Genomic DNA, 25859 nt, shown 5'->3' with positions numbered 1-25859 from the left:
TTTACCAATTTACTAACAGTTATGATAAAGGATAAAGATGAATGGCCAGGTGAATAGATGCCTAAGGCAAGGTTTGGGAGTACAGGATCTTCTGTCCTGGTGGAGTTGGGGTATAGCATCCTGGTACATGGACATAGTCATCAACCTGGAAGTTCTCCAAACACCATACTACTGGAATTTTATGGAGGCTTCCTCATGTAAGCATGATCCATTCCATTTCCAGCCCCTCTCCCCTTTCTATAGAATGGGGGGAGAGGCTGAAAAGTCCAAGCTTCTAATCAGGCTTCATGTTTCTGGTGATGAGCTGCCATCTAGGAGCCACCCAGGAACCTATCCAGAGTCTCTCATTAGAAAAAAAGATGCTCCTAGCACTCTTATTACTTGGGAATTACAGGAGCCCTGTGTAGGAAACAGAAGGCAGAGACCAATATATTAATTTATTACTTCAAAGTATACAAAATGGGTATGAATACATGAAAAATTAAGAAAAGTAATAACTGATTCTGGATGTGGTGCTGGAGAAGACTCTTGAGAGTTCCTTGGACTTCAAGGAGATCAAACCAGTCAATCCTAAAGGAAATCAACCCTGAATATTCATTGGAAGGACTGATGCTGAAGCTGAAGCTCCAATACTTTGGCCACCTGATACAAAGAGCTGATTCATTGGAAAAGACCCTGATGCTGGAAAAGACTGAGGGCAGGAGAAGGGGGTGACAGAGGATGAGGTGGTTGGATGGCATCACCCACTCAAGGAACATGGGTTTGAACAAACTCTGGAAGATAGTGAAGGACAGCGAAGCCTGGCATGCTGCAGTTCATGGGATCACAAAGAGTCAGACACAACCTGGCAACTGAACAACAACAAATATTCCGGCCACTACTTTGCTACTTTACATGTAATAACCTTTATAAGAACCTTATTACTATCTCATTCTATACATGGTGAAAAGGAAGAAAAGGTAGTGTTAGGTTAGCTGGCCTAAGATTATAAACTAATTAATGGGCTCTGAGTCCCGGCAGTTTGTCTGCCTCTCATGAAATAGTCTCATGTGAATGGCCTTCTTAGTCTGAAGATTCTGGGACTTCTTAGGTAGAAAGCTGGAGACATTGGTTGAAAGACCCTCTTCTATCTTTGATTATCTATTAATTTTGATTATTTATTAATCTTTGGCTTGGCTATTCAAAGCAGTATCTGAGACAAAACAGATGGTCCAAGTCTATGGTGCTGGAGTAGAGACCAGAGGACTACTGTTCCAAACACTCTGATCCTCCACATACAACCTGGGATAGACTTGCTGGCGCCTGATGGACTAAGCTCAGATATTTCAAGTTGAGCAGAGACCTTCGCAAAGGGGATATCTTATCTTCCTATTGGACAGGAAAGGGAACTGAAGTTGTGAAATGCAGAAACAGTATTGGTGGCAGTCAGTACTTGACACTGGTTCTTCTGGTTATGAACCTTTTCTGCAAATACACAGACAAAAGAAAACAAACAAACAAAAAAAGACATTTTACAACAAAACAGCCTTTAGTTAAGTACTGCCAAGTTCTAAGGATTTAAATTCATTTAACCCTCATAGCAACCCTAGGAGACAAACACAATTATTCTTATTATACAAAGATGCCATTAAAGTACAAGGATATTACTATACAGCTTGCTTACAATTTTTTTTTTACAGCAAATAAATGGAGGAGCCAAGTGAAGTTGGAAAGAACTACAATAAAATTGTCAATAAGTGCAAAACAGCCGATTAAAAATCAGTAATTTTCAGCTAACATATAGCAGAAAGATTTCTCAAGAGGTTGCTAACAAATATCCGTCTAGTCCAAGCTATGGTTTTTCCAGTAGTCATGCATGGATGTGAGAGTTGGGCTATAAAGAAAGCTGAGTGCCGAAGAACTGATGCTTTTGAATTGTGGTGTTGGAGAGGACTCTTGAGAGTCCCTTGGACTGCAAAGAGATCCAACCAGTCCATCCTAAAGGAGATCAGTCCTGGATGTTCATTGGAAGGACTGATGCTGAAGCTGAAAATCCAATACTTTGGCCACCTGATTTGAAGAACTGACGCATTGGAAAAGACCCTGATGCTGGGAAAGATTGAAGGCAGGAGGAGAAGGGGATGACAGAGGATGAGATGGTTGGATGGCGTCCCTGACTCAATGGACATGAGTTTGAGTAAGCTCCGGGAGTTGGTAATGGACAGGGAGGCCTGGTGTGCTGCAGTCCATGGGGTCGCAAAGAGTCGGACACAACTGAGCGACTGAACGGATTGACTGACTGACTGACTGATAGCAGAAAGAAACTCGGATTTGAATCAGGACTTGGATTTAAACTCCATCCCTTAGTGCTGCGTGAAGAATTAGGGCTGGTCACTCTGGGCAATTTCCTCACCCACAAAATGCAGATAATAATAACCAACTCACACGATTTTTGTAACGATCCAGAGAAATGATTGTAAAAGCGCAATGTAATCGCTTAAATGTTACACAAACGTGAGAAACATCTCCAGCCTGCTTTGAAACCGGTCATTTCAGTATGGACTACCAATTCAAAGGGCAAATACCCTGCGCTCCCTTCCCGGAAGCCCGCGCAGGGCTTCCTGGGACTTGTAGTCTTAGCCGGATCCGGCCCAGCTTTCTAAAGCCCCGGAAGTACTCGTCGCCTGAGCGGCGCGCTGGTTAGGAAGCGGGGGTTCAGAGGTCGCGGGGGCAGAAGGCGGTCCTGCCGCTGGCCTCGTCGCTATGTAGCTGAGGGGCAGGCGCCCTAGTCCACGTTCTGGAAGGTTCTTGGGCTCGACCACGGCAGTAGCCCTAGGATTTTTAGTCCTTGACCTCGGGTCCTTGCTGGCCGAGCGGAGTCGCCGCCGCCATGTTCGGCTGCTTGGTGGCGGGGAGGCTGGTGAGGAAAGGGTCGGATGGTCTTAGGAAGAGGGCGACACCCCAAGGGCGAGGCCACGGGGATTGGGATAGGGGGTGGTGCGCCGGATTCGGGGAAGACCCCTTTCGTCTGCTTTCCGGCGGAGAGCGTGGTTTGCGCCCTTCTTTGCCCCCAGCGCTCTTGATAGCAGTCCCAGTGTTCACTGCCGCTTTTTGAGTGTGCCTTACCCTAGGCAGCGCACGCCTTTTGTTCACAGCGCTTCATCTCAGCCTTCTTTGTAGCGCTTGTTTGACACCGCAAACTTAAGCCGTAACTCGTGAGGTGGTACTTCTCATTTTCATTTTGCAGTTGAGGAACTTAAGCTCAGTTGGCAGTATAAAGACTCGCCTGAGCTCAGAAAGGGAATTCGAGGTAAATACTGGCATTTAATCTAGCCTGTAGCGTCCAGCCTGTCCAAGGTTAAGATGCTCGGTCAGTGTTTAACTTCTGGGTCCCTTTGGAAGGGCTCTAATAAAAATAGGCTTAACGTAATTTGAAGTTGATTGGTAGAAATTCGTGAAACTTAAATCGGGAGCCGTGCTTCTGATGACTCCAAGTGATGTGAGCAGCGGGTTTCCTTATTGGTAAAAAAGGAGATTGTCTTCCTTGATGAATCGTTAGGTAAATAGAATAAGTACCTGGAATTGTTGAGGAATAATCTTGAGGGTGAATCTTGCTTGCCTCCGTAGAAACCATTCAGGTTCATTTCAGACCTGATTCTTTTTCACCAAGAGTTCTTTTTATGTTTTCTCCTTGCTTTGTTAAATGTTGCAGCTTCTTTGTTAAGTTTTTCATCAATTTTTTTTTTTTTTAAACAATGTAGTCTGTACACAGTGTAAGGAACTAGAGAGATAAATTGGAGATGGCTGTCCTCAGAAAATTTGTCTGTGCCTTAAATGGCAGAGAGATGCCTTTTGGCAATGGTAGTAGATAATACTGGTGAGATAAGTTTGGATTGCACCTGCCCCTAATAGGAAAAATGACAAGACCACCCGCGGAACTCAGATGAATTTCATTAATGAATGACATTTAAAATATGTGTGTTTTTCTGAAGAATAGAAAAGCCCTATGGAATTCGTGTCGCTAACTAATTTGCAAGGAATTTAGTTACAGCAATGCCTTTGTGTATTTACCTAATACCTCATCTCTCTAATGGATATCCAGGAGGGGTTCCTTGATGGCAACATTTTTTCCACTAAAGAGTGTTTGACTTTCTAGAGTGTTTGACTCTCTTAATTCTGCTATATTTGAACACGTTAATCGAAATAAAGGCAAAGAGACCTAGAGTACCTTGACACTTAACAATATTATTCTTTTACTAAAAAAGTCCATCTAATCTAAAATTATGAAGTCAATTTTCATTCCTTGAAAATTTACTTTTTTTAAGTAAAAGAGGTCCTTTTTTTACCTCGAGTTGAGGATTAGAGTGTCATAATACAAATTAACAGAATGTCTGGTGCTTTTGACAGAGTTGGCATTAAGAAATGTTTATATTGCTTGAGGATTTGTACATACCATAATTTTATATGCCCTTAAGATTGTGTGCATGCCAAAAACTGATAAAATTAATATGGGCAGTTTGGTTTATGTTCTTTCTTCTTTTGTTTTATTCTCTGTTTAAACTGAAGGTTAGTAATTTGGGGGTTACAAGTATGTTTTAGTGAGTAGGCAAAATGACAGATAGGGAATTTGCAAATAATGAGGATTGACAGTAACAACTTCTGGATTGCTTACTCATTTTAATTACCTGGAGTTTCTTTACCTTCAAACTAGAAGATAAGGCTTTTATGGTGTGGTGTTTCATTTTTATAACATTTTGAAGCTGTAGTGATTTATTATGTAAGTAAAGTCTTTTCTGGGCACTTCTCAAATAATTTAGTCATGTTTTTAAAAGATTGCATTCATTAAATCATTTTAAGCCTAGATATATATTTTTAGGTTTTCTGTTAAAGTTAGTGCTTTTTGGTGTATTTGGTAATTCCATAGTTAGAGTATCAGATTCACCCAGTGTTAGGCTTGATATGATGACAGTAGTCAACTGTATCTGTTAACAGAGCTTACAGCAACACTAAAAGGGCTATAGTAACTTATCAAACTATTGAACTAAGGTGAGTTTCTTATTTTCTAGGTGCAAACAGCTGCACAGCAAGTGGCAGAGGATAAATTTGTTTTTGACTTGCCTGATTATGAAAATATCAACCATGTTGTGGTTTTTATGCTGGGAACAATCCCATTTCCTGAAGGAATGGGAGGCTCTGTCTACTTTTCCTATCCTGATTCAAATGGAATGCCAGTATGGCAACTCCTAGGATTTGTCACGAATGGGAAACCAAGTGCCATCTTCAAAATTTCAGGTCTTAAATCTGGTAAGAATAATATATTAAAATAGTTTCATAGTTAAACTTTTTTCTTAAATGGCATAGCATAGAATATGGCATTTTTCACTTTTCATTATATTTTTCTGATTGTTAAAGTAATATGTAACATTGTTTAAAAAAAAATTAGATGATACACATTTGAAAAATGTGAGTGAAGGGACCTCATACTCCCATCCTTTGCCCCTGGAGAGAACCAGTCACTGTGATTCTCTTTATATGGTGTATACCTTTATATTATAAAGAGATATTTTTGAATGAGAGGGTGTTTAATGAATAATGAGAGGAATCTTCTCAAATTTGTAGTATATATATATCAGTGTTTAAACAGGTAAGCCAAGTAGACTTGTGTAGGAAATATGAGTCCTTTTTTTCTATGAAAATTTTTGAGTTCTTAGATTTGATTACCCCTTAAATGTTGTGTTGGTTTTATTCACATTACAGATGCTAGATCTTAGAGGGACAAATCTTGTTTACATGCTTGAGATATTTTGTGTAGAAACTGAAAATAGAACTAGGTACATTTACTCCCAATGAATGTCTGGTTCCTTTGAAAGTGTAGATGAAAAGAAACATGGAAAGTCTTAGATTATAAATATATCTTCTCCTAGAAATAGTCTATAGAGTCTAAGGAAAAGTCATATTTTAGACAACATGTTTGGACCATTGTTTAGAAGGTTGAAAAGTAGTTGTGTATGTTTGTACAAAGTGCTGAGAGAATCGGTAAAAGGAGCAACTAAATAGGCAACCCTTAGTAGGTTGGGGAAAATTTCTGGGCGAAGGTGATATTAAACCTTTTGAGAAGATGAGTAGGTGTTTGTCAGAACTATGAGGCTTATTGGGCATTCTTTTCTAGGCGGAGAAAATATGGATATAATGGTAAAAGATTGAAATCGTGGTGTGCTCAGAATGGCACAAGGCATGGGGTATAGGATGCAGGCATGGGTCATGAAAAGCTGAAAAGCTTTTGAATCACACTGACTCATTTGAATTTAATAGGTTAGCAAGTTTTAACATGCTTTGATTACAGACCTATTTGATAGTGTCATAAAAAGTGTGTGTAATATAAAAATTTGCATGTACTCTGAAGCCCATGTGTCTCTTCCCCCATAAAGAACTGTCCCTGTAGTTGTAGAGGAGCCAGTGAACAATTGAATAGGGGAATGATAGGGTCAAATTCTGTTTTTACCTTGAGGACTGTGAAGAATGAACTAGAGCATTTCTGGTCAGATGATGAACTGTTAGCTGCTGTTATTTATATAGTTGGATTTCTGTGAGGAGAAATGGGAAAGGGTAATATTTACAGCCAAACATGGTTTATATTGATGGTAAAGGCTAATCTCCAGATTTAAGAAACAACAAATCCCTGTAGTCCTTCTGAGTGGGGGTTCCCTGAGATAATTATTCCTAGTCCCTGAGGAAGTGGTTCTTAAAGCGTGATTCCACTACCAGCAGCATCAGCGTGGAAACTTGTTGGAAATGGGAATACCTTGTCGGACCCCAGATGTCCTGAATCAGAAGACTTGGATGGAGTCCAAGTTTTTAAATAGGTTTCCTAGGTGTTTCTGTTGCCTTCTAAAGTTTGACAGTCATTGTCCTAGGGCATCCACTATATGTAGTAACTTAATGCCTCTTATACATATAGTGTGGTATTGGTTCTGAAAACCCTTTGGGGGAATTAAGAAAATGGTCATTCTAAAATCACTTACTGTGACTGTGCCTAAAAATAGACACTCTATGTACTTATGTAGGAAAAAATATGGACAACTCAGTACTCTGTAGTGAAATCACTGGATGGTAAATATATAGAGAAACTAATAAAGGAACCAGAGAGAGAAGACAAGTCACTTGAAACTGAACAGCAATTAGTTTAGCAAATTTATCAACAGCATGAATAGAGGTAAAAGATCTCTAGATTAGTATTTCAAAGTGCTGAGGAAAAATAACGTAACCGTCATTGGTTATTGTCATTGTACAGTGAAGGAGAAATGAGCGTTTTCAGATGGAGATGGTGAGTTTGCTACTGATAGACTATTACTAAAGAACTGCTGAAGGTAGTTGAACTTTGATAAAAGGGAACTGAATCCAGAATGTAGAAGAGGATGAAAGACGCAAAGTTAGCAAAGAAATAGGTAAACATATAGACAAATTGGGACAGTTTGATTATATAAAACAATACAGTAAATAAATGCATAAGAATTGAAGGAGGGTAGTAGTCTGAGTAAGCTTTTAAGGTCCTATTGTTTAGAAAGATTAATAAAATTGATTCTACTTTCAAGTAGTTCTGTTAAAATTGTAAGGAAAACTTAAAAAAAGGAAAGAAAAAGAAAATGCATGGTATATTGAAAACAAAGCAGTTATCAAAATAAATGTAAATAGAATAAGCTTACCAGAGAAAGCAGGGAGACTCTGGGGTGGGATTTCTTTTAAAAACAGCAAACAAATAATTATAGTGATGTTTATCAATAAAGCATCTAAAATATTCTAACGCAAGGACCCCCACTCCCCTGAAGCTGTCATAGATGTATTTAATAAAAATGAGACTAATGCAAAAACATTATCAAGGCATAAGAGGTTCATTCCTTAAGAATGAGATGATCACTAGGAAGTCTTAAATATTTCTAGAAAAAGTAAATGTCATGAATTTGTGTATAATATAAAAAATAACCTCAAATATGGAGAACTTTATAATCAGTATTTTTTTTTACATTTATTTTTATTAGTTGGAGGCTAATTACAATATTGTAGTGGTTTTTGCCATACATTGAAAAATACGGAACGCTTCATGAATTTGCGTGTCATCCTTGCGCAGGGGCCATGCTAATCTTCTCTGTATTGTTCCAATTTTAGTATATGTGCTGCCGAAGCGAGCACTATAATCAGTATTTTTGACACACTTCTCAATAGTTAATACATCAAGTAAATAGGAATGAAAATTTGAATAAAGAATTAACAATCTTGGGATGCTATAGAACCCTGAAACCAATAATTAGATCATACACATTTTTTAAGTACACAGAACATTTATGAAATTTGACCTTATAGCAAGTCATGAAGCAAGTTGCAGCTAATGGGAGATTATCACTGTGCAGCCCACAGTGCAGTCTAATTACAAATCAAAAGATAAAGCATTGTCATGTTTAGAAATTTAAAAATATTTTAAAGTAATTAAGTGGGTCACAGAAGAAATAACTGTGGAAATTAAACTTCTACAGTCAGTTCAGTCGCTCAGTCGTGTCCGACTCTTTGCCACCCCATGGACTGCAGCACTCTAAGCCTTTACAGAATAAAACATAACATCCCTTGTGGCTCAGCTGGTGAAGAATCCGCCTGCAATGCGAGAGACCTGGGTTCGATCCCTGGGTTGGGAAGATCTCCTGAAGAAGGGAATGGCTACCCACTTTAGTATTCTGGCTTGGAGAATTCCACGGACTGTATAGTCCATGGGGTTGCAAAGAGTCGGACAGAACTGGGTGAGTCCTTCTTCAAGGTAGTACTGAAGAGATTAACTCATAGGCTTAAATGGGTGTATTTGAAAAGAGATGGAAATGAGTGGGCTAAGTATTTAAGCAACCTGCGAGAGGTCATCAGAGGGCAGACACTGAAACCATAATCACAGAAAACTAGCCAATCTGATCACATGGACCACAGCTTGTCTAACTCAGTAAAACTAAGCCATGCTGTGTGGGGCCACCCAAGGTGGATGGGTCATGGTGGAGAGGTCTGACAGAATGTGGTCCACTGGAGAAGGGAATGGCAAACCACTTCAGTATTGCCTTGAGAACCCCATGAACAGTATGAAAAGGCAAAAAGATAGGACACTGAAAGATGAACTCCTCAGGTCGGTAGGTTCCCAACATGCTACTGGAGATCAGTGGAGAAATAACCCCAGAAAGAATGAAGGGATGGAGCCAAAGCAAAAACAATACCCAGTTGTGGATGTGACTGATGATGGAAGCAAAGTCCGATGCTGTAGAGAACAGTATTGCATAGGAACCTGGAATGTTAGGTCCATGAATCAAGGCAAATTGGAAGTGGTCAAACAGGAGATGGCAAGAGTGAATGTCGACATTCTAGGAATCAGCAAACTAAGATGGATTGGAGTGGGTGAATTTAACTCAGATGACCATTATATCTACTACTGTGGCCAGGAATCCTTTAGAAGAAACGGAGTAGCCATCTTGGTCAAAGAAGAGTCCGAAATGTAGTACTTGGATGCAATCTCAAAAACGACAGAATGATCACTGTTCGTTTCCAAGGCAAACCATTCAGTATCACTGTAATCCAAGCCTATGCCCCAACCAGTAATGCTGAAGAAGCTGATGTTGAATGGTTCTATGAAGACCTACAAGACCTTCTAGAATTAACACTTAAAGAAGATGTCCTTTTCATCATAGGGGACTGGAATGCAAAAGTAGGAAGTCAGGAAACACCTGGAGTAACAGGCAAATTTGGCCTTGGAGTACAGAATGAAGCAGGGCAAAGGCTAATAGAGTTCTGCCAAGAGATCACACTGGTCATAGCAAACACCTTCTTCCAACAACACAAGACTCTACATGTGGACATCACCAGATGGTCAACACCGAAATCAGATTGATTATATTCTTTGCAGCCAAAGATGGAGAAGCTCTATACAGTCAGCAAAAACAAGACCGGGAGCTGACTGTGGCTCAGATCACGAACTCCTTATTGCCAAATTCAGACATAAATTGAACAAAGTAGGGAAAACCACTAGATCATTCTTATATGACCTAAATCAAATCCCTTATGATTACACAGTGGAAGTGAGAAATAGATTTAAGGGATTAGATCTGATAGAGTGCCTGATGAACTATGGACAGAGGTTCATGGCATTGTACAAGAGACAGGGATCAAGACCATCCCCATGGAGAAGAAATGCAAAAAAGCAAAATGTCTGTCTGAGAAGGCCTTACAAATAGCTGTGAAAAGAAGAGACGCCAAAAGCAAAGGACAAAAGGAAAGATAGACCCATTTGAATGCAGATTTTCCAAATAATAACAAGGAGAGATAAGAAAGCCTTCCTCAGCGATCAATGCAAAGAAATAGAGGAAAACAATAGAATGGAAAAGACTAGAGATGTCCTCAAGAAAATTAGAGATACCAAGGGAACATTTCATGCAAAGATGGGCTCGATAAAGGACAGAAATGGTATGGACCTAACAGAAAAAGATACTAAGAAGAGGTGGCAAGAATATACAGAAGAACTGTACAAAAAAGATCTTCATGACCCAGATAATCATGATGGTGTGATCATTCACATAGAGCCAGACATCCTGCAATGTGAAGTCAAGTGGGCCTTAGAAAGCATCACTATGAGTAAAGCTAGTGGAGGTGATGGAATTCCAGTTGAGCTATTTCAAATCCAGAAAGATGATGCTGTGAAAGTGCTGCACTCAGTATGCCAGCAAATTTGGAAAACTCAGCAGTGGCCACAGGACTGGAAAAGGTCAGTTTTCATTCCAATCCCAAAGAAAGGCAATACCAAAGAATGCTCAAACTACCACACAATTGCACTCATCTCACACGCTAGTAAAGTAATGCTCAAAATTCTCCAAGCCAAGCTTCAGCAATACGTGAACCGTGAACTTCCAGATGTTCAAGCTGGATTTAGAAAAGGCAGAGGAACCAGAGATCAAATTGCCAACATCTGCTGGATCATGGAACAAGCAAGAGAGTTCCAGAAAAACATCTATTTCTGCTTTATTGACTCTGCCAAAGCCTTTGACTGTGTGGATCACAGTAAACTGTGGAAAATTCTTAAAGAGATGGGAATACCAGACCATCTGACCTGTTTTCTTGAGAACCTGTATTCAGGTCAGGAAGCAACAGTTAGAACTGGACATGGAACAACAGACTGCTTCCAACAGTACTGGAAAGGAGTACATCAAGGCTATATATTGTCATCCTGCTTATTTAACTTATGTGCAGAGTACATCATGAGAAACGCTGGGCTGGATGAAGCACAAGCTGGAATCAAGATTGCTGGGAGAAATATCAATAACCTCAGATATGCAGACGACACCACCCTTATGGCAGAAAGTGAAGAGGAGCTAAAAAGTCTCTTGATGAAAGTGAAAGAGGAGAGAGAGAAAGTTGGCTTAAAGCTCAACATTCAGAAAACTAAGATCATGGCATCTGGTCCCGTCACTTCATGGGAATAGATGGGGAAACAGTGTAAACAGTGTCAGACTATTTTTTTGGACTCCAAAACCATAGCAGATGGTGATTGTAGCCATGAAATTAAAAGACGCTTACTCCTTGGAAGGAAAGCTATGACCAATGTAGACAGCGTATTAAAAAGCAGAGACATTACTTTGCCAACAAAGGTCCGTCTAGTCAAGGCTATGGTTTTTCCAGTAGTCATGTATGGATTGAGAATTGGACGGTGAAGAAAGCTGAGTGCCGAAGAATTGATACTTTTGAACTGTGATGTTGGAGAAGACTCTTGAGAGTCCCTTGGACTGCAAGGAGATTCCAGCCAGTCCATCCTAAAGGAAATCAGTCGTGGGTGTTCATTGGAAGGATTGATGTTGAAGCTAGAACTCCAATACTGTGGCCACCTCATACAAAGAGTTGACTCATTGGAAAAGACCCTAATGCTGGGAAGGGTTGGGGGCAGGAGGAGAAGGGGATGATAGAGCATGAGATGGCTGGATGGCATCACTGACTCGATGGACATGAGTTTGAGTAACCTCCGGGAGTTTGTGATGGACAGGGAGGCCTGGCGTGCTGTGATTCATGGGGTTGCAAAGAGTTGGACGTGACTCAGCGACTGAACTGAACTGAAGAAAGTAGATGCAAAAATGGTAATGCTAAAGAATAGAAATTAATAACAGAAAGCAAAGGAACAGTAGAGGGACTTAATGAAATAAAAATCAGATCCTTTGAAAAGACAAATAATGAGCTACTGAAGAGGTATATTTAGGAAAAAGAAGACACGGTGTTTTTGAAAATGTGAAAATGGAGAAATAACTATAACTGTAATACAGTTTAGTAAAATTTACAAGAGATTTTATGCCAGTACATTTGAGAACAGCAAAGGAACATATAAAATTGGCTATATTCTAGAAAAATACACTAAACAAAACTGACTCAAATTTAAATCATGATGAGATAAAATATCACAAAAATTAAAATTAGCAATTAAAAATATACCTTTCCCTTCTACATACAACTATCAGATTGAAAGAGTTAAAAAGTTCAGTTACACCTTTATGAAAGATTGTTTTATATCTTATATAAATGTGTTAGAGAATAGGAAAAGAGACAGAGTTAACCAGTTTAGATTTTGAAGCTAATATTACCTCTTTTCAAAAAGGACAAGGAAAATATGAAAGAGGAAATTTGGCCTAAGCCAGCTTATTTATTTGGATATTTATATTTATGTACAAATGAGAGTTACAAAATGAATTCAATGAGGTATCTTTACTTTTAAAACTTGTCATGGCAAATTTAAGATGTATAAAATCACTTCAGTATTCTTGCCAGGAGAATCCCGTGGACAGAGAAGCCTGGCGGGCTACAGTCTGTGGGAGTGCAAAGTGTTGGATATGACTGAGTGCACACACAGTTCAGCTAACCTGCATATATTTAAAGTGTACCTTTTGATAAATTTTGATATATGTTTACACCTGTAAAACCATTACCACAATCAAGATAATGAATATATCCATCACCCCGAAAAGTTTCCTAGTGCTCCTTTGTAATCCCCTCTCCTATCTCCCCCGCTACCCCAGGAAACTACTCATCTGCTTTCTGTCACTGTAATGCTTGCATTTTCTGGAGTTTTCTTTCAGTCAGGACAATTACTTTTTCAGTCATCCATGTTGTGGAGTAACTTGCCACAATAGTAATTCATTGCTGGTTGTGTGGTATACCACCATTGTGTATCCATTCACTTGTTGATGGACATTTGGATTCTTTCAGTTTTTGGCTCATAAAAGTGAAACTGCTGTGAACACTTGTGTATAAGTCTGTATGGACATATGGTTTTATTTCTGTTAGCCAGGTGGCTCAGTGGGAAAGAATCTGCCTGCTGGTGCAGGAGATGCAAGAGGTGCAGGTTCGATCCCTGGGTCGGGAAGATCCCTTGGAATAGGAAATGGCAACCCACTCTGATATTCTTGACTGGAGAATTCCATGGACAGAGGAGCCTGGTGGGCTTCAGTCCATGGGGTGGCAAAGAGTTGGACACAACTGAGCGTGTACACACAGTACAATACAGATAAATACCTAGGAGTGGAATGACTGGATCTTAGGGTACTTCTGTGCTAACTTTTTAAGAAACTGCCAAACTATTTTGCAACATGATTACTGTTTTGCATTTTAGCCTCTATTGTTTGAAAGTTCTAGTTCTCCCTGGCCTTGCCCACACATTATCAGTTTTAGGTGTTCTAATAGTTGTATAATGGTATCCCATTAGGTTTTAAGTTTGCATTTCCTTGATGACTAGTGATATGAGCACTTTTTTAACTGCTTATTTGCCCTTCTGTATCTTCGTTGAAGTGTTTGTTCAAATCTGTTTTTGTTTTTTGTTAGATGGGGTTGTTTTCATATTATTGAGTTTGGAGAGTTGTGTGTATATTCTTGACACAAGTTATTTATGAGATGTGATTTGAAATTTTTTTTCTGGTTTTTGGTTTGTCTCTTTATTGCATCAGTTGGGGTTTTTGTTTTGTTTACAGATATCTTATTTAATGATTTGTTCCTTTGCATCTTTTAATTCTTTTTATTTTTTATTTTTTTTCCTTTGTATCTTTTTAAAAAATTTACTTGATTGAAATATAAGTGATTTACATAGAACATGTTTCTAATTTTGGTGAAGTTTAGTTTTTCAATTTTTTCTTTTCTGGATTGTGGGTTTGGTGTTGCCTCTAAGAAATCTTTGCCTAATGCGAGGTTATAAAAATTTTCTCCTAGATGTTTTTAGTTTTAGATTTTACATTTATATCTGGGATCCAACTTGAATAAATTCTTGTATTTAGTGCAACGTACAGATTGAAGTTCAATTTGTTTTTTTTTTTGCAAGTGCATATCTAACCTTTCCAACACATTTTGTTAAAAAGAGGAAGTAATGACATTTTTCTGCATCCATCTCACTTGGGAGCTCTCAAACTGCTCCGTTTTAAAGTAAAGCATAAACTAGTGAATATTTATATTTGTTTGTACAAATATGTATTCATTTAAAAAGGAAAGAGAAATGGAAATAGATACTATTATATAGTTTGTTTAAACAAATCACTAGTTGGAAAACATGCTAGAAGATTACATGGATTCTGGTAAATGTTAATAAGCAGCTTAAGTGGAGAAGCAACTAACTTGGGGCAAGAGAGAAAGAACAGTTTTGGTTTGGGTGTGAAGAGCCTTTGGAACTTGATGCGTGTGTGTGTGTGCGCGTGCGCGTGCATGCATGCTTAGTTGTGTACAACTCTTTATGGCCCCAGGGACTGTAGCCTCCCAGGCTCCTTTGTCCATGGGATTTCCTAGGCAAGAATATAGGAGTGGGTTGCCATGTCCTACATGGTAGCAATGCCTTAAACAAAGTGGTGGGTTTTGTTTGTATAGCAATAGGCTAATAGTCAACCAGCTGTAACCTTTGCATAGCTGGAAAATGCAGACTTATTTTGTACCCAGATTCATGCATTGATTAAGGTTAATATTGGCCATCATCTAGTACACCAGGACCCTTGGTTGTTTTTGAAGACATACTAATTATTAATAAATGGTCAACTGTTGTCACTTTACCCTCGCTTCTCTTTGCTCTAGCTGTGCCAGCATTTTGAGTTGGAAAGGGTTTAAACGTTTCTTTTTCATTTATGATCATCACTATATTCCCTGAAGGAGACGCCTTGTGAATAGTGAAAAGTGCTTTCTCCTGTCATACTTTATTGCCTTTGGCTATCTTTTTCCCTTTTCTCTTGTGACACCCAAAAGGTTGAGGGGCAGTGGACATATATTCAGAGATCATAGAAAGCCAGACATTTCCTTATTGTGTTATCTCATCCAGTCTGGAGAAAATTCAGCAATCAAAAATTAGTTAATATAATTGCTTTAACCAAAACCTTAACAATAGTAATTAGTCAGTGACATTATGATTTCTGTTGTGAAATTAGATAAAACAGTCCAAAACACAATCTCAGAATAATACCTAATCCATTATAGGAAAATGAATATATTTCCATTTTGATAATAAAAATAGTTCTTTTACTCTCTTGTCTTTAAAAAATAAATTATTTCTCATCATTTCCAAAACTATAACATGGCTTTTGATAGTTTTAGTTATGAAAACAGAATGAAATTTCAACTTATGTGCAGAGTACATCATGAGAAACGCTGGGCTAGATGAAGTACAAGCTGGAATCAAGATTGCTGGGAGAAATATCAGTATTTGTACTGAGTAAAGCAGAATGCTTTATTAAAGAAAAATAAAGCAGCTTAAAATATATAGAGACTTAGTGATTATCATAGTTTCATTGAGTCAGACAAGGCTGTGGTCCCTGTGATCAGTTTGGTTAGTTTACTGTGATTGTGGTTTTCATTCTGTCTGCCCTCTGATGTAGAAGGATAAGAGGCCTATGGAAGCTTCCTGATATGAGAGACTGACTGAGGGGGAAACAGGGTCTTGTTCTGATTGGTGGGGCCATGCCCAGTAAATCTTTAATCCAATTTTCTGTTGATGGGTGGGGCTGTGCTCCCTCCCTGTTGTGTGACCTGAGACCAAACTATGGTGGAGGTAATGAAGATAATGACAACATCCTTCAAAAGGTCCCATGCACACATTGCCGCACTCAGGGCCCCCAACCCTGCAGCAGGCCACCGTCGACCCACGCCTCTGCTGGAGACTTGTGGACACAATGGGCAAGTCTGGGTCAGTCTCTTGTGAAAAGGTCAGTTTTCATTCCAATTCCAAAGAAAGGCAATGTCAAAGAATGTTCAAACTACCGCACAATTGCACTCATCTCACATGCTAGCAAAGTAATGCTCTAAATTCTCCAAGCCAGGCTTCAACAGTATGTGAACCGTGAACTTGCAGATATTCAAGCTGAAATTAGAAAAGGCAGAGGAACCAGAGATCAAATTGCCAACATCTGTTGGATCATCGAAAAAGCAAAGAGAGGTCCAGAGAAACATCTACTTTCGCTTTTACTGACTATGCCAAGCCTTTGACTGTGTGGATCACAACAGACTGGAAGATTCTTAAAGAGATGGGAACACTGGACCACCTGACCTACCTCCTGAGAAACCTGTATGCAGGTCAGGAAGCAACAGTTAGAACTGGACATGGAACAACAGTCTGCTTCCAACAGTACCGGAAAGGAGTACATCAAGGCTGTATATTGTCATCCTGCTTATTTAACTTATGTGCAGAGTACATCATGAGAAACGCTGGGCTAGATGAAGCACAAGCTGGAATCAAGATTGCTGGGAGAAATATCAATAACCTCAGATATGCGGATGACACCACCCTTATGGCAGAAAGTGAAGAAGAACTAAAGAGCCTCTTGATGAAAGTGAAAGAGGAGAGTGAAAATATTGGCTTAAAACTCAGCATTCAGAAAACTAATATCATAGCACTAGTCCCATCACTTCATGGCAAATAGATGGGGAAACAATGAAAACAGTGAGAGAAGACTATTTTCTTGGGCTCCGAAATCACTGCAGATGGTGACTGCAGCCATGAAATTAAAACACACTTGCTCCTTGGAAGAAAAGCTATGACCAACCTAGACAGTCTATTAAAAAGCAGAGACATTACTTTGCCGACAAAGGTCTGTCTAGTCAAAGCTACGGTTTTTCCAGTAGTCATGTATGGATGTGAGAGTTGGACGATAAAGAAAGCTGAGTGCTGAAGAATTGATACTTTTGAACGGTGGTGTTGGAGAAGACTCTTGAGAGTCCCTTGGACTGTAAAGAGATCCAAGCAGTCCATCCTAAAGGAAATCAGTTGTGAATATTCATTGGAAGGACTGATGCTGAAGCTGAAACTCCAGTACTTTGGGCACCTGATGTGAAGAACTGACTTATTTGAAAAGACCCTGATGCTGGGAAAGATTGAAGGTGGGAGAAGGGGACATCAGAGGATGAGATGGTTGGATGGCATCACTGACTAGATGGACGTGAGTTTGGGTAAACTCCGGGAACTGGTGATGGACAGGGAGGCCTGGCATGCTGCAGTTCATGGGGTCACAAAGAGTTAGACATGACTGAGCAACTGAACTGGGTGATTATCAGCATTAGACAAATGATAAAATGCTGTGGTGTTTCTTTGCTAGTATGTTTGGAAAAGTACTTTTTGGGTGTTTAAAATATTAGAATTCTTAATGTATACAGAAAAGATTAGACTTTTAATTTATATTTGGGAATTGTGTATTACTGCAATTTAAGAATATGTGGACTTGTAATGGATTTATCTTTTTGAAGCTTTGAGATGCCTTTTATAAACTTTATTATATTGAGCAAATCTAGCTAATTAGCACAGCAGGGTGGAAGAGAGACTTGTTGAAGTAACTTTAGGCAATTGTGATGGAACTGAGAATTTATTAGGGAATCTAGCAGAATTATTTGGAGTAGGGAGGGGAGTTCAAATGAAGCAGATTTCACGTTAAACTTTGGTAGTGTTTGCGGTTCTCTTCTGGATGAGGAACAGATTTCTTAATTTTGCATTGAAAGATTTTGGTTGGAGAAGGTCAGGAGCAGAGGGCTCTGTTGAGAAAATTTCAGTGGGTAGAGGATCTTAAAACCAGTTACTGTGACTTTTGGTTTGATAGAAGATTCTTTGTGGCTCTTGGGTTCTGAAAAGGAGTTTACACAGTGAACACATTTTTTAGGCTGATGCTGGAACAATCTGAGACAATGATTGAAAATTAGGATGGGACTAAACTCCTAAAATGTAGAAAGGAAGGTTTGATATTAAACGAGAAGAAATTTCCCTTCTTTCTTCCTTCTTTCATTTGATCTCGAAATCCTTTAAATAGTAAATAAATAAAAGGCACAAGCTTAGGGGATACAGTTTGGTGGTTAGAGAATTGGGAAAATTTAACCAGTCTTGCAGTTTTATCTTTAGATACAGTGTGCTTGGGGTTTAGTGTGGAAGAGACATTGAATTAAAAACTTAGTAAAAATTATGAAATACTGGGAGTATTACGTAAAGAAATTCTTTGGTTTACAGGAATTGTATGCAAACTCAGATCAGCACATAAAAGAGAGTATTTACAAAAATAAAATTTGTGTGGAACTTAGATTTTAAAAAGTAGGTAGCTATCGGCACTATAGGTCTTTTGCTGTATTATAATTTTTAATCATTAAAAAACTTGGGAAGTATACTAGAAATTTCTTTAGACATTTCCATTAAGCAAGTTATAAAGATGAAAAAATACTTGCTTATGTAAAAACTTTGTTGTATATCTATTTCATCCTTAGCACATACACTTCAAATTGATGACTGCTTTCGTTTAGGGTCTCCATATATGTGTGTGAATATTAAAAACGGCTCCAAGACAGTATTCATAGGAAGCAGATTAGTGAACTGAGGTAATTGAAAATGGCTCAGTGGAAAATTAGCCTGGAGCATGAGCTTGAAGCACGACTAGATTTGGTTGGGATGGAAGTGGGAGGATGGGAAGTTGATTGCATATGGAAGTCAGCAGAGTTACGAAAGCAGTAGTGTACACCACACCTTCAGGTGACAGTGAGGAGGAGACTTCTAAAGCTGGCCTGATAGACTTCTGTTTGGGAAGTCTCAGACGGGGATGCGAGTAAGGCTTAAAGGTGAAGTGGGGCTGCTCTGCGACGGTTGTACCGTGTGGGGTTTCCTTTTTTCCCTCTGGTAGGCAGGTGTTTGAGCAGGAGGATGATAGTTTTAAAAATGGTGTTTTAGGAAAATCATTGTCTGGGATGGCTTGGAAAATTTTGTTGAGATTTGAGCCAGAGCAGCCAATTAGGAAGATTTTATGATGTTGAAAGAATGAAGGAAAGGCTAACATTGAATATATGCTCATGCAGTGCATTGTGCTAGGCTTTCCTGTGTATTATCTCTTTATTTTTTAACAACATTTAGAGGTGGATATTATTAGCCTCTGGCTTTCAAGAGACTGGATGTCAGAGAAATTAAATATTTCACTTAGAAATACTGTTAACTTTTAGGCAGTATGTGTAGATGTACCTCTTTCAAACAATTGTATGTTATGCAGTACCAAAATGAATATTTAATTAATCCCCTTTGATTAGTTATGCAGTCCATGGGGTCACAGAGTCGGACACGACTGAGCGACTGAACTGAACTGAATCCTCATTGATGGAAATTTGGATTATTTCCATTTTTTAAAAATTGTTTATAGCAATGCTACAATAAATACTCTTACATATATTTTTGTACATATTGTTTAGCACTGTATTTCTGTAGAAGAAACACCTACAAGTGGAACTGAATTCCTGGATTAAAATGGCCTTTTAAATAAATGTGTAGGAGGCCTGGAAAAAGTGTACTGAGTGTGGATAATGGATCATTATTGTCTTGGCAGTTGTTAGAGAATCATAAGAAAGGTGGTTGGTACCACAGAAAACTAAGAGAGCATATCCTTGCCAAGTATAATAAGAGAATAAGCCATGGAATTTTAGAAGACCCTAGAAATAATTTCATGCAGTCCTTAAATTTACTCTTGAGACACTTGAGATCTAGGTAATTTTGGAGAGTTTCTAAAATTGAGCAGGGATGAAGAATCTAGATACCCAGATTTTTATTCACTATTCTAAATGATACAGATCTTTTCACTTCCCAAAGTAAATTTAAGGAGAAACCTACATTCACATTCCTATGCATTGTTTTCTATGTATATATAGTTCATATGTTTATAACTGCTATTTTCTGCCATTTTCACTTAATATTATTTCACATGGAGTTAAATTTTTATGAAATTTTGATGTGTTAAAAAATATTGACTATTTAACCTTCTCTCTCTCTCTCTTTTTAAACCCTCCTTTTCCATCATCAGGTACTGTAGAGTAAGAAACAGAGACATTCTGGTCTTTAGATGGGCTGAAGTGGGAATATAGGATGAGATTTTCATGTGTTTTAAAACAAAAGATGATATGCATTAAAAGGTTTTCAAAAACACGGATGTGAAGTATATGGTCCTTTTTTCCCTATTTGTTTAAAATAGTAGTATAGAATTATATTTTGTTGATAGGTAATAGTTTACCTATTTATTGTTTGCCTTTTTGGCTTTTTCTTGCCTCTCAAATTACTTTAGGTTTCCAGTTATTACTGGTATGCTGTGCTGTGCTTAGTCGCTCAGTTGTGTCCGACTCTTTGCGACCCCATGGACTGTAGCCTGTAGCCCGCCAGGCTCCTCTGTCCATGGGATTCGCCAGATAAGAATACTGGAGTGGGTTGCCATGCCCTCCTCCAGGTAATCTTCCCAACCCAGGGATCGAACCCAGGTCTCCCACATTGCAGGTGGATTCTTTACTGTCTGAGCCACCAGGGAAACCCAAGAATACTTGAGTGGGTGACCTATTCCCTCTCCAGGGAAACTTAGCAACACAGGAATTGAGCCGAGGGTCTGCTGCATTACAGGTGGATTCTTTACCAGCTGAGCCACCAGGGAAGCCCTTATTACTGATACACAGAAGTACAATTGCAGCAGCAGAAGTACAATTGTTTAAAAAAGAAAAAGAAAAAACTGGCTTTTTTAAAGAGCAGTTTTAGGTTTATAACAAAATTGAGAGGGAGGTACATAGATTTCTCACATACCCCTGCTCCCACACATGCTTAGGTCTGTCCTATTATCAACATCATTAACCAGAATGCTTTTTTTCTTTTAACCTACATTGATGCATCATAATCACCTAAAGTCCACAGTTTACCTTAGAGTTCACTCTTGGTACTGTACGTTCTATAGGCTTGGACAGATGTTTAAGGATATATATCTGTGATTATAATGTCATGCAGAGTATTTTCACTGCTCTGAAAAATCTTTTCTGCTCTGCCTGTATGCCACATTGCCTCACCTCCACACCGGCAGCCGCTGACTTTTTTTAAATTGTCTCTAGGTTTGTCTGTTTCAGAATGTCATATAGTTGGCATTATACAAGTGAAATCTTTTCATGCAGATTGGCTTCTTTTGCTTAGTATTAGGCATTTAAAGTTTTTTCATGTCTTTTCATCACTTGATAGCTTATTTTCTTTTTAGTGCTAAGTAATACTACCTTAGGGCTTCCCAGGTGGCTAAGTGGTAAATCATCAGCTTGCCAATGCAGGAGATGCAGGTTCAGTCCCTGGGTGGGGAAGAGCCCCTGGAGGAGGGCGTGGCAACCCTCTTCCGTATTCTTGCCTGGAGAATCCCATAGAAGGAGGAGCTGGGTGGGCTACAGTCCATGGGGTCACAAAGAGTCAAACATGACTGAGCACGCATGCAATATTGCATTGTCTGGATGTACTATAGTTTATCGGTTCACCTACTGAATGTTATTTTGATTGCTTTCAAGTTTGGGCAGTTATGAATAAAGCTACTGTAAATATTCATGTGTAGATTTTTGTGTATGTAGACATTTTCAACTCCTTTGAATACTAAGAAGCATGAATGCTGGATATTATGGTAAGAGCATGTTTGATTTTGTGAGAAACTGCCGCATTCTCTTCCATGTGGCTATACCAGTTTTCATTTCCACCAGCAGTGTATGAGTTCCTGTTGCTCCACATACTTGCCAGCATTTGGTGGTGTCATACGATTGGTTTTTGTTTATTAACTTTGTATACTGAAGGATGAAGGAAAGGGTAGCACATGAGTATCTTGCTAAACTCCCTTTATTAATAGTTCTGGTTGTGTCCTAGAATTTTCAATATAAATGATTGTAACATCAATGAAAAAGACTTTTTACTGTTTTCTAACTTTTATGCCTTTTATTTTCTTTTTATTGGCTATTGGATTGCCCAGTCCTTTGAACACCATATTGAATAGGAGCAGTAAGAGGGTGGTGGGGCAAGAAAAAGAAAGAAAAGCCATATCTCTTTTCTCTATTCTTCCTCCCTCTGTTTTATGAGTATCCAAGATTTGTAATGAATTGATCCTCTAATCAGTATGAAATACCCTGTCTCTCTGGTAAAGCTTCTTTAAAAGTCTTCTTAAAGTAATGTCTTAATGTCTAATTTGTCTAAAATTTATATAGTTTCTCCAGCTTTCTTATGATTAGTGTTCACATGCTGTGTTTTTCAGGAATTTTATCTTTGACATAAATCTTTGTCTCTTGTAAACAGTACATGGTTAGTTGTGCTTGTTTTTTAGCCTCTTACTATCTCTGCCTTTTCAGTAAGGCGGTTATACCATTAATACTTAATGTTACTGATATGGTTAAGTTCAAATTTTTGTCTGCTAGTTGTTTTTCCTCCTTTTTTGGGAAGGAGGTCTTTTGGATTGGCTATTTTTAAAATTCATATTTCCTCCACTATTTTTTGCTTATACCTTTGTATTTTTTCAGTGGTTCCTCTAGGAATTATGATACTTGTTGTTGACTTTTTACACTGTACCATGAGTTAATACTGACAAAATAAAATCTGTATTTGACAACCCTGAACCTGAATTTGGTCATTTTTTTAGTATGTCATCTCCAATTTTCCTTGCTGTGTTAGCCCACTTAGTGAAATTAGGAATATGACAACAAAAACTTTATGGCAAAAGTCACATTTCAGAAAAAGCAAAATCATATTTTGGTGATTTATTTTAAATTAAGGATATTTACCTCCATTCTCATTATCTTCATACTGACGTTCACCATTGCAACTCTTAGTATCATGTGAGAGAGTCAGATATGGATAATAGGAAGCCAGAAGATCTATTATAAATACTCTAATTACATTTTTTCCCCCCAAATTCAGAATTTTCACATCCTTAAAGTTGAATACAGAGACAAAGGATTATCTGCTCACCTTTGCTCTGGACCAGATCTGGTCCAGAGAAGCATCTCATGGTTGGGTCCAGGCTGTACTGGGGATTTTCTCACTGGACTGCATCTCTGATTTTCTAAGTGAGGTTTTTTGGGAGATAGACTACTATGTCATGTGTGTCCATCTCATTGACCCAAAAGCTATCTGTAATTAGAATTAGAAATTTACTTTCCACATACATGTAAGTATTTCTAGTTGTACAGTATAATGATGATCAAATCTCACAGTACTTTTTGAATATTTTTTACATTACTTTTGGAAAGTTTTTCTTAAAATGTCTTATGAGTTCTGAAGTTGGTATCTAGCCTTAGTAGCGTTTATTAAACTGTGAGATGCACCGAAAAACTCAGCATTCATACAAAAGTCAACTGAATGCTGGTGTTCACTTGTAGTAAACGTCTGTTAAAGCTTGTAATATATGAATAGTGAAATGCCATATAATGTTGACTTTAAGAAGTTTTGGTTCATGCTATATAAAGAACATGAGTACAGTATCTTTTAAGATTTAAAATTTTAGTTCTGAACTTGGAAGGTGGAAACAGTTTCTCTTACCAAATATATGTAACTGAAAAATTTATATTATGCATATTTATATGTGTTTATATGCATATGTCTGTTAAAGGTAAATATTTGTAGAGTTCATATACTATTTGAAGAGTTTGTTTAAGCCACATCTACATATTCTTTCATACACATACTTAAGTTCAACCTAAAACCTTCCTTTTTTCTGTAGGTTAACTATTTTAAAGTGTTTCAAGATACAATGAGGAAGTGGCTCAGTGCCTCAGTCAGGGAGAATTCCAGTGACATCTGCAGTGGAGAATGGGAAACAGAAGAGGCCAAGATTGGAAGAGCAGGTGGGGGAGTAGGACACTAGGTCAGATATAATAAGAACACTTAAGTGGAACTTAAATGTTTTATATTGTGTGTTTAGCACTTTAATATGTGATTGTACTTAATAGAATAAGAAATTGCTGATTAACTCACCTGTGCTATAAAGAGGAATTATATATTTATGTGAATAAAATAGAGTAATGAAGGTGGTAGAGCTTTTTAGAATACTCTGATGAGAGAGAAGGCTGGTATTTTGTGTTTCACGCACCTCAATTAGGCACCTTATGGTGGGGCTTTACCTTTTTTCTTTTTTGACTAGGGCCCTGCTGTGAGATAGTGTTTGGAATGAAATTCTGGAACTATCATTTCTGATACTTAAAAAAATTTTTTTTGCAGTAGGGATTTTTAAAATTTATTTTTAATTGGAGTATGATTGCTTTACAATGTTGTGTTGGTTTGTGCCATTCATCAACATGAATCAGCCATAGATATATGCAGTAAGAGATTTAAAGCAACTATATCTTGAAATAATTTCAAAATTAGAGAAAAATTATAAGAATAGTGTGAAGAATTTTTTACATTTTTCTTCTGTATTCATTTGGGCTTCCCTGGTGGTTCAGACAGTAAAGAGTCTGCCTGCAGTTTTGGTTTTGATCCTGGGGTTGGGGAGATTCCCTGGAGAAGGAAACAACTACCAACTCTGGTATTCTGGCCTGGAGAATTCCATGGACAGAGGAGCCATGTTCGTTAATCTTGTTACGTTTTATTTATGATTCTCTGGATATTTTTTTCCCTGAAAATTTTGAAAATGTTATAGATATCATACCCCTTTACTCTAAATACATCAGCATATGTTTTCTAGAGCAAGGATATTCTTTTATAATCACAGTATAATGACCAAATTCAGCAAATTTAACATTAATACAGTACTCTTGTCTGTATTCTGTATTAAAGTTTTGCCAGTTTTCCCAGTAATGCCTTTTATAGCACTTTCCTCCTCCCTCTATCTAGGGTTCAGTCAGTATTGTGAGTTCCATTTAATTGTCACACTTCTATACTGCTGTTCAACCTTTGTCTTTCATGAAATTAGGCTTAGCACCTAAGAGTATCCATGAAAAAAGGTTTAGCATTCATGAAGAAAGGCTTAGCACCAAAGAATTTTCAAGGAATGTTAAAATTAGAGTTTGTTATAAATCATTTGACTTTCTTCTTTATAGTTCTCTTTTGGGACTTGCTGGCGTATTTTAATGTTACTGCTTTGGCTTCTTGCATCTAGCTCAGTTGCCAAGAAGAAACGTTTAAACTGATTCTAGTTTTCATTTTAAAATTGGATTGAGCTTGTTAAGGGGATTAGAAAGGACAGCTACCCACCCCCCCTCCAAGATACCACTAGGATCAGTCTACTCATATGCAGTGGAGCTACAGCCAGAATGGAACCTTTTACTTCTTGACTTGCTGTCTTGAATGCTTATTGTAAAGTAAGTAATGAGTGAAAGTCAGTATAGAGTTCATATTACAGAATTTGGTATAAACAGGATAGTGAACAGAAATAAGCATCAGCCTTGGAGCTTCTATACCTCTTTGAATCCCAGGGCAGTACTAGCTGGGTAGTCTTGACTAGGTTCTTTAACCTTAGAGGAGAATTCAGGTAAAATGGGGTTAATAATACCTACAGTGCATGTGTTTTGGGGAACATTAGAGATAATGCATAATAGTGCCTGTCTGGCACATAGTTGGTGCTCAAGAAATGATTATTATGTTTTTATAATAT

General features: G+C 38.1%; 1 protein-coding gene and 1 non-coding gene across 3 annotated transcripts in view; one reads left to right on the top strand and one right to left on the bottom strand.

The window, feature by feature from the left end:
* The first annotated feature begins 2657 nt into the window (after positions 1–2657).
* Positions 2658–25859, top strand: part of HIKESHI (heat shock protein nuclear import factor hikeshi) — a 38764-nt gene continuing 15562 nt past the window's right edge. Inside the window, exons 1-3 of one of the 2 annotated variants that reach the window (XM_043451996.1) lie at positions 2672–2899; positions 3227–3289; positions 5046–5283. In XM_043451996.1, coding sequence (XP_043307931.1) covers positions 2870–2899; positions 3227–3289; positions 5046–5283 — 331 coding nt within the window. In that variant the 5' untranslated portion in view covers positions 2672–2869. Of the gene's footprint in view, positions 2900–3226; positions 3290–5045; positions 5284–25859 lie in introns of both variants that reach the window. The other variant, XM_043451999.1, reaches the window with a different exon arrangement.
* On the bottom strand, positions 8060–8166 carry LOC122431537. The gene has a single exon (XR_006266554.1). It is a non-coding gene; the product is annotated as a U6 spliceosomal RNA (small nuclear RNA).

Source organism: Cervus canadensis, chromosome 29 (assembly GCF_019320065.1).
Source record: "Cervus canadensis isolate Bull #8, Minnesota chromosome 29, ASM1932006v1, whole genome shotgun sequence".
Lineage (NCBI taxonomy): Eukaryota > Metazoa > Chordata > Mammalia > Artiodactyla > Cervidae > Cervus > Cervus canadensis.
This window is presented reverse-complemented; position numbering and strand designations above follow the sequence as displayed.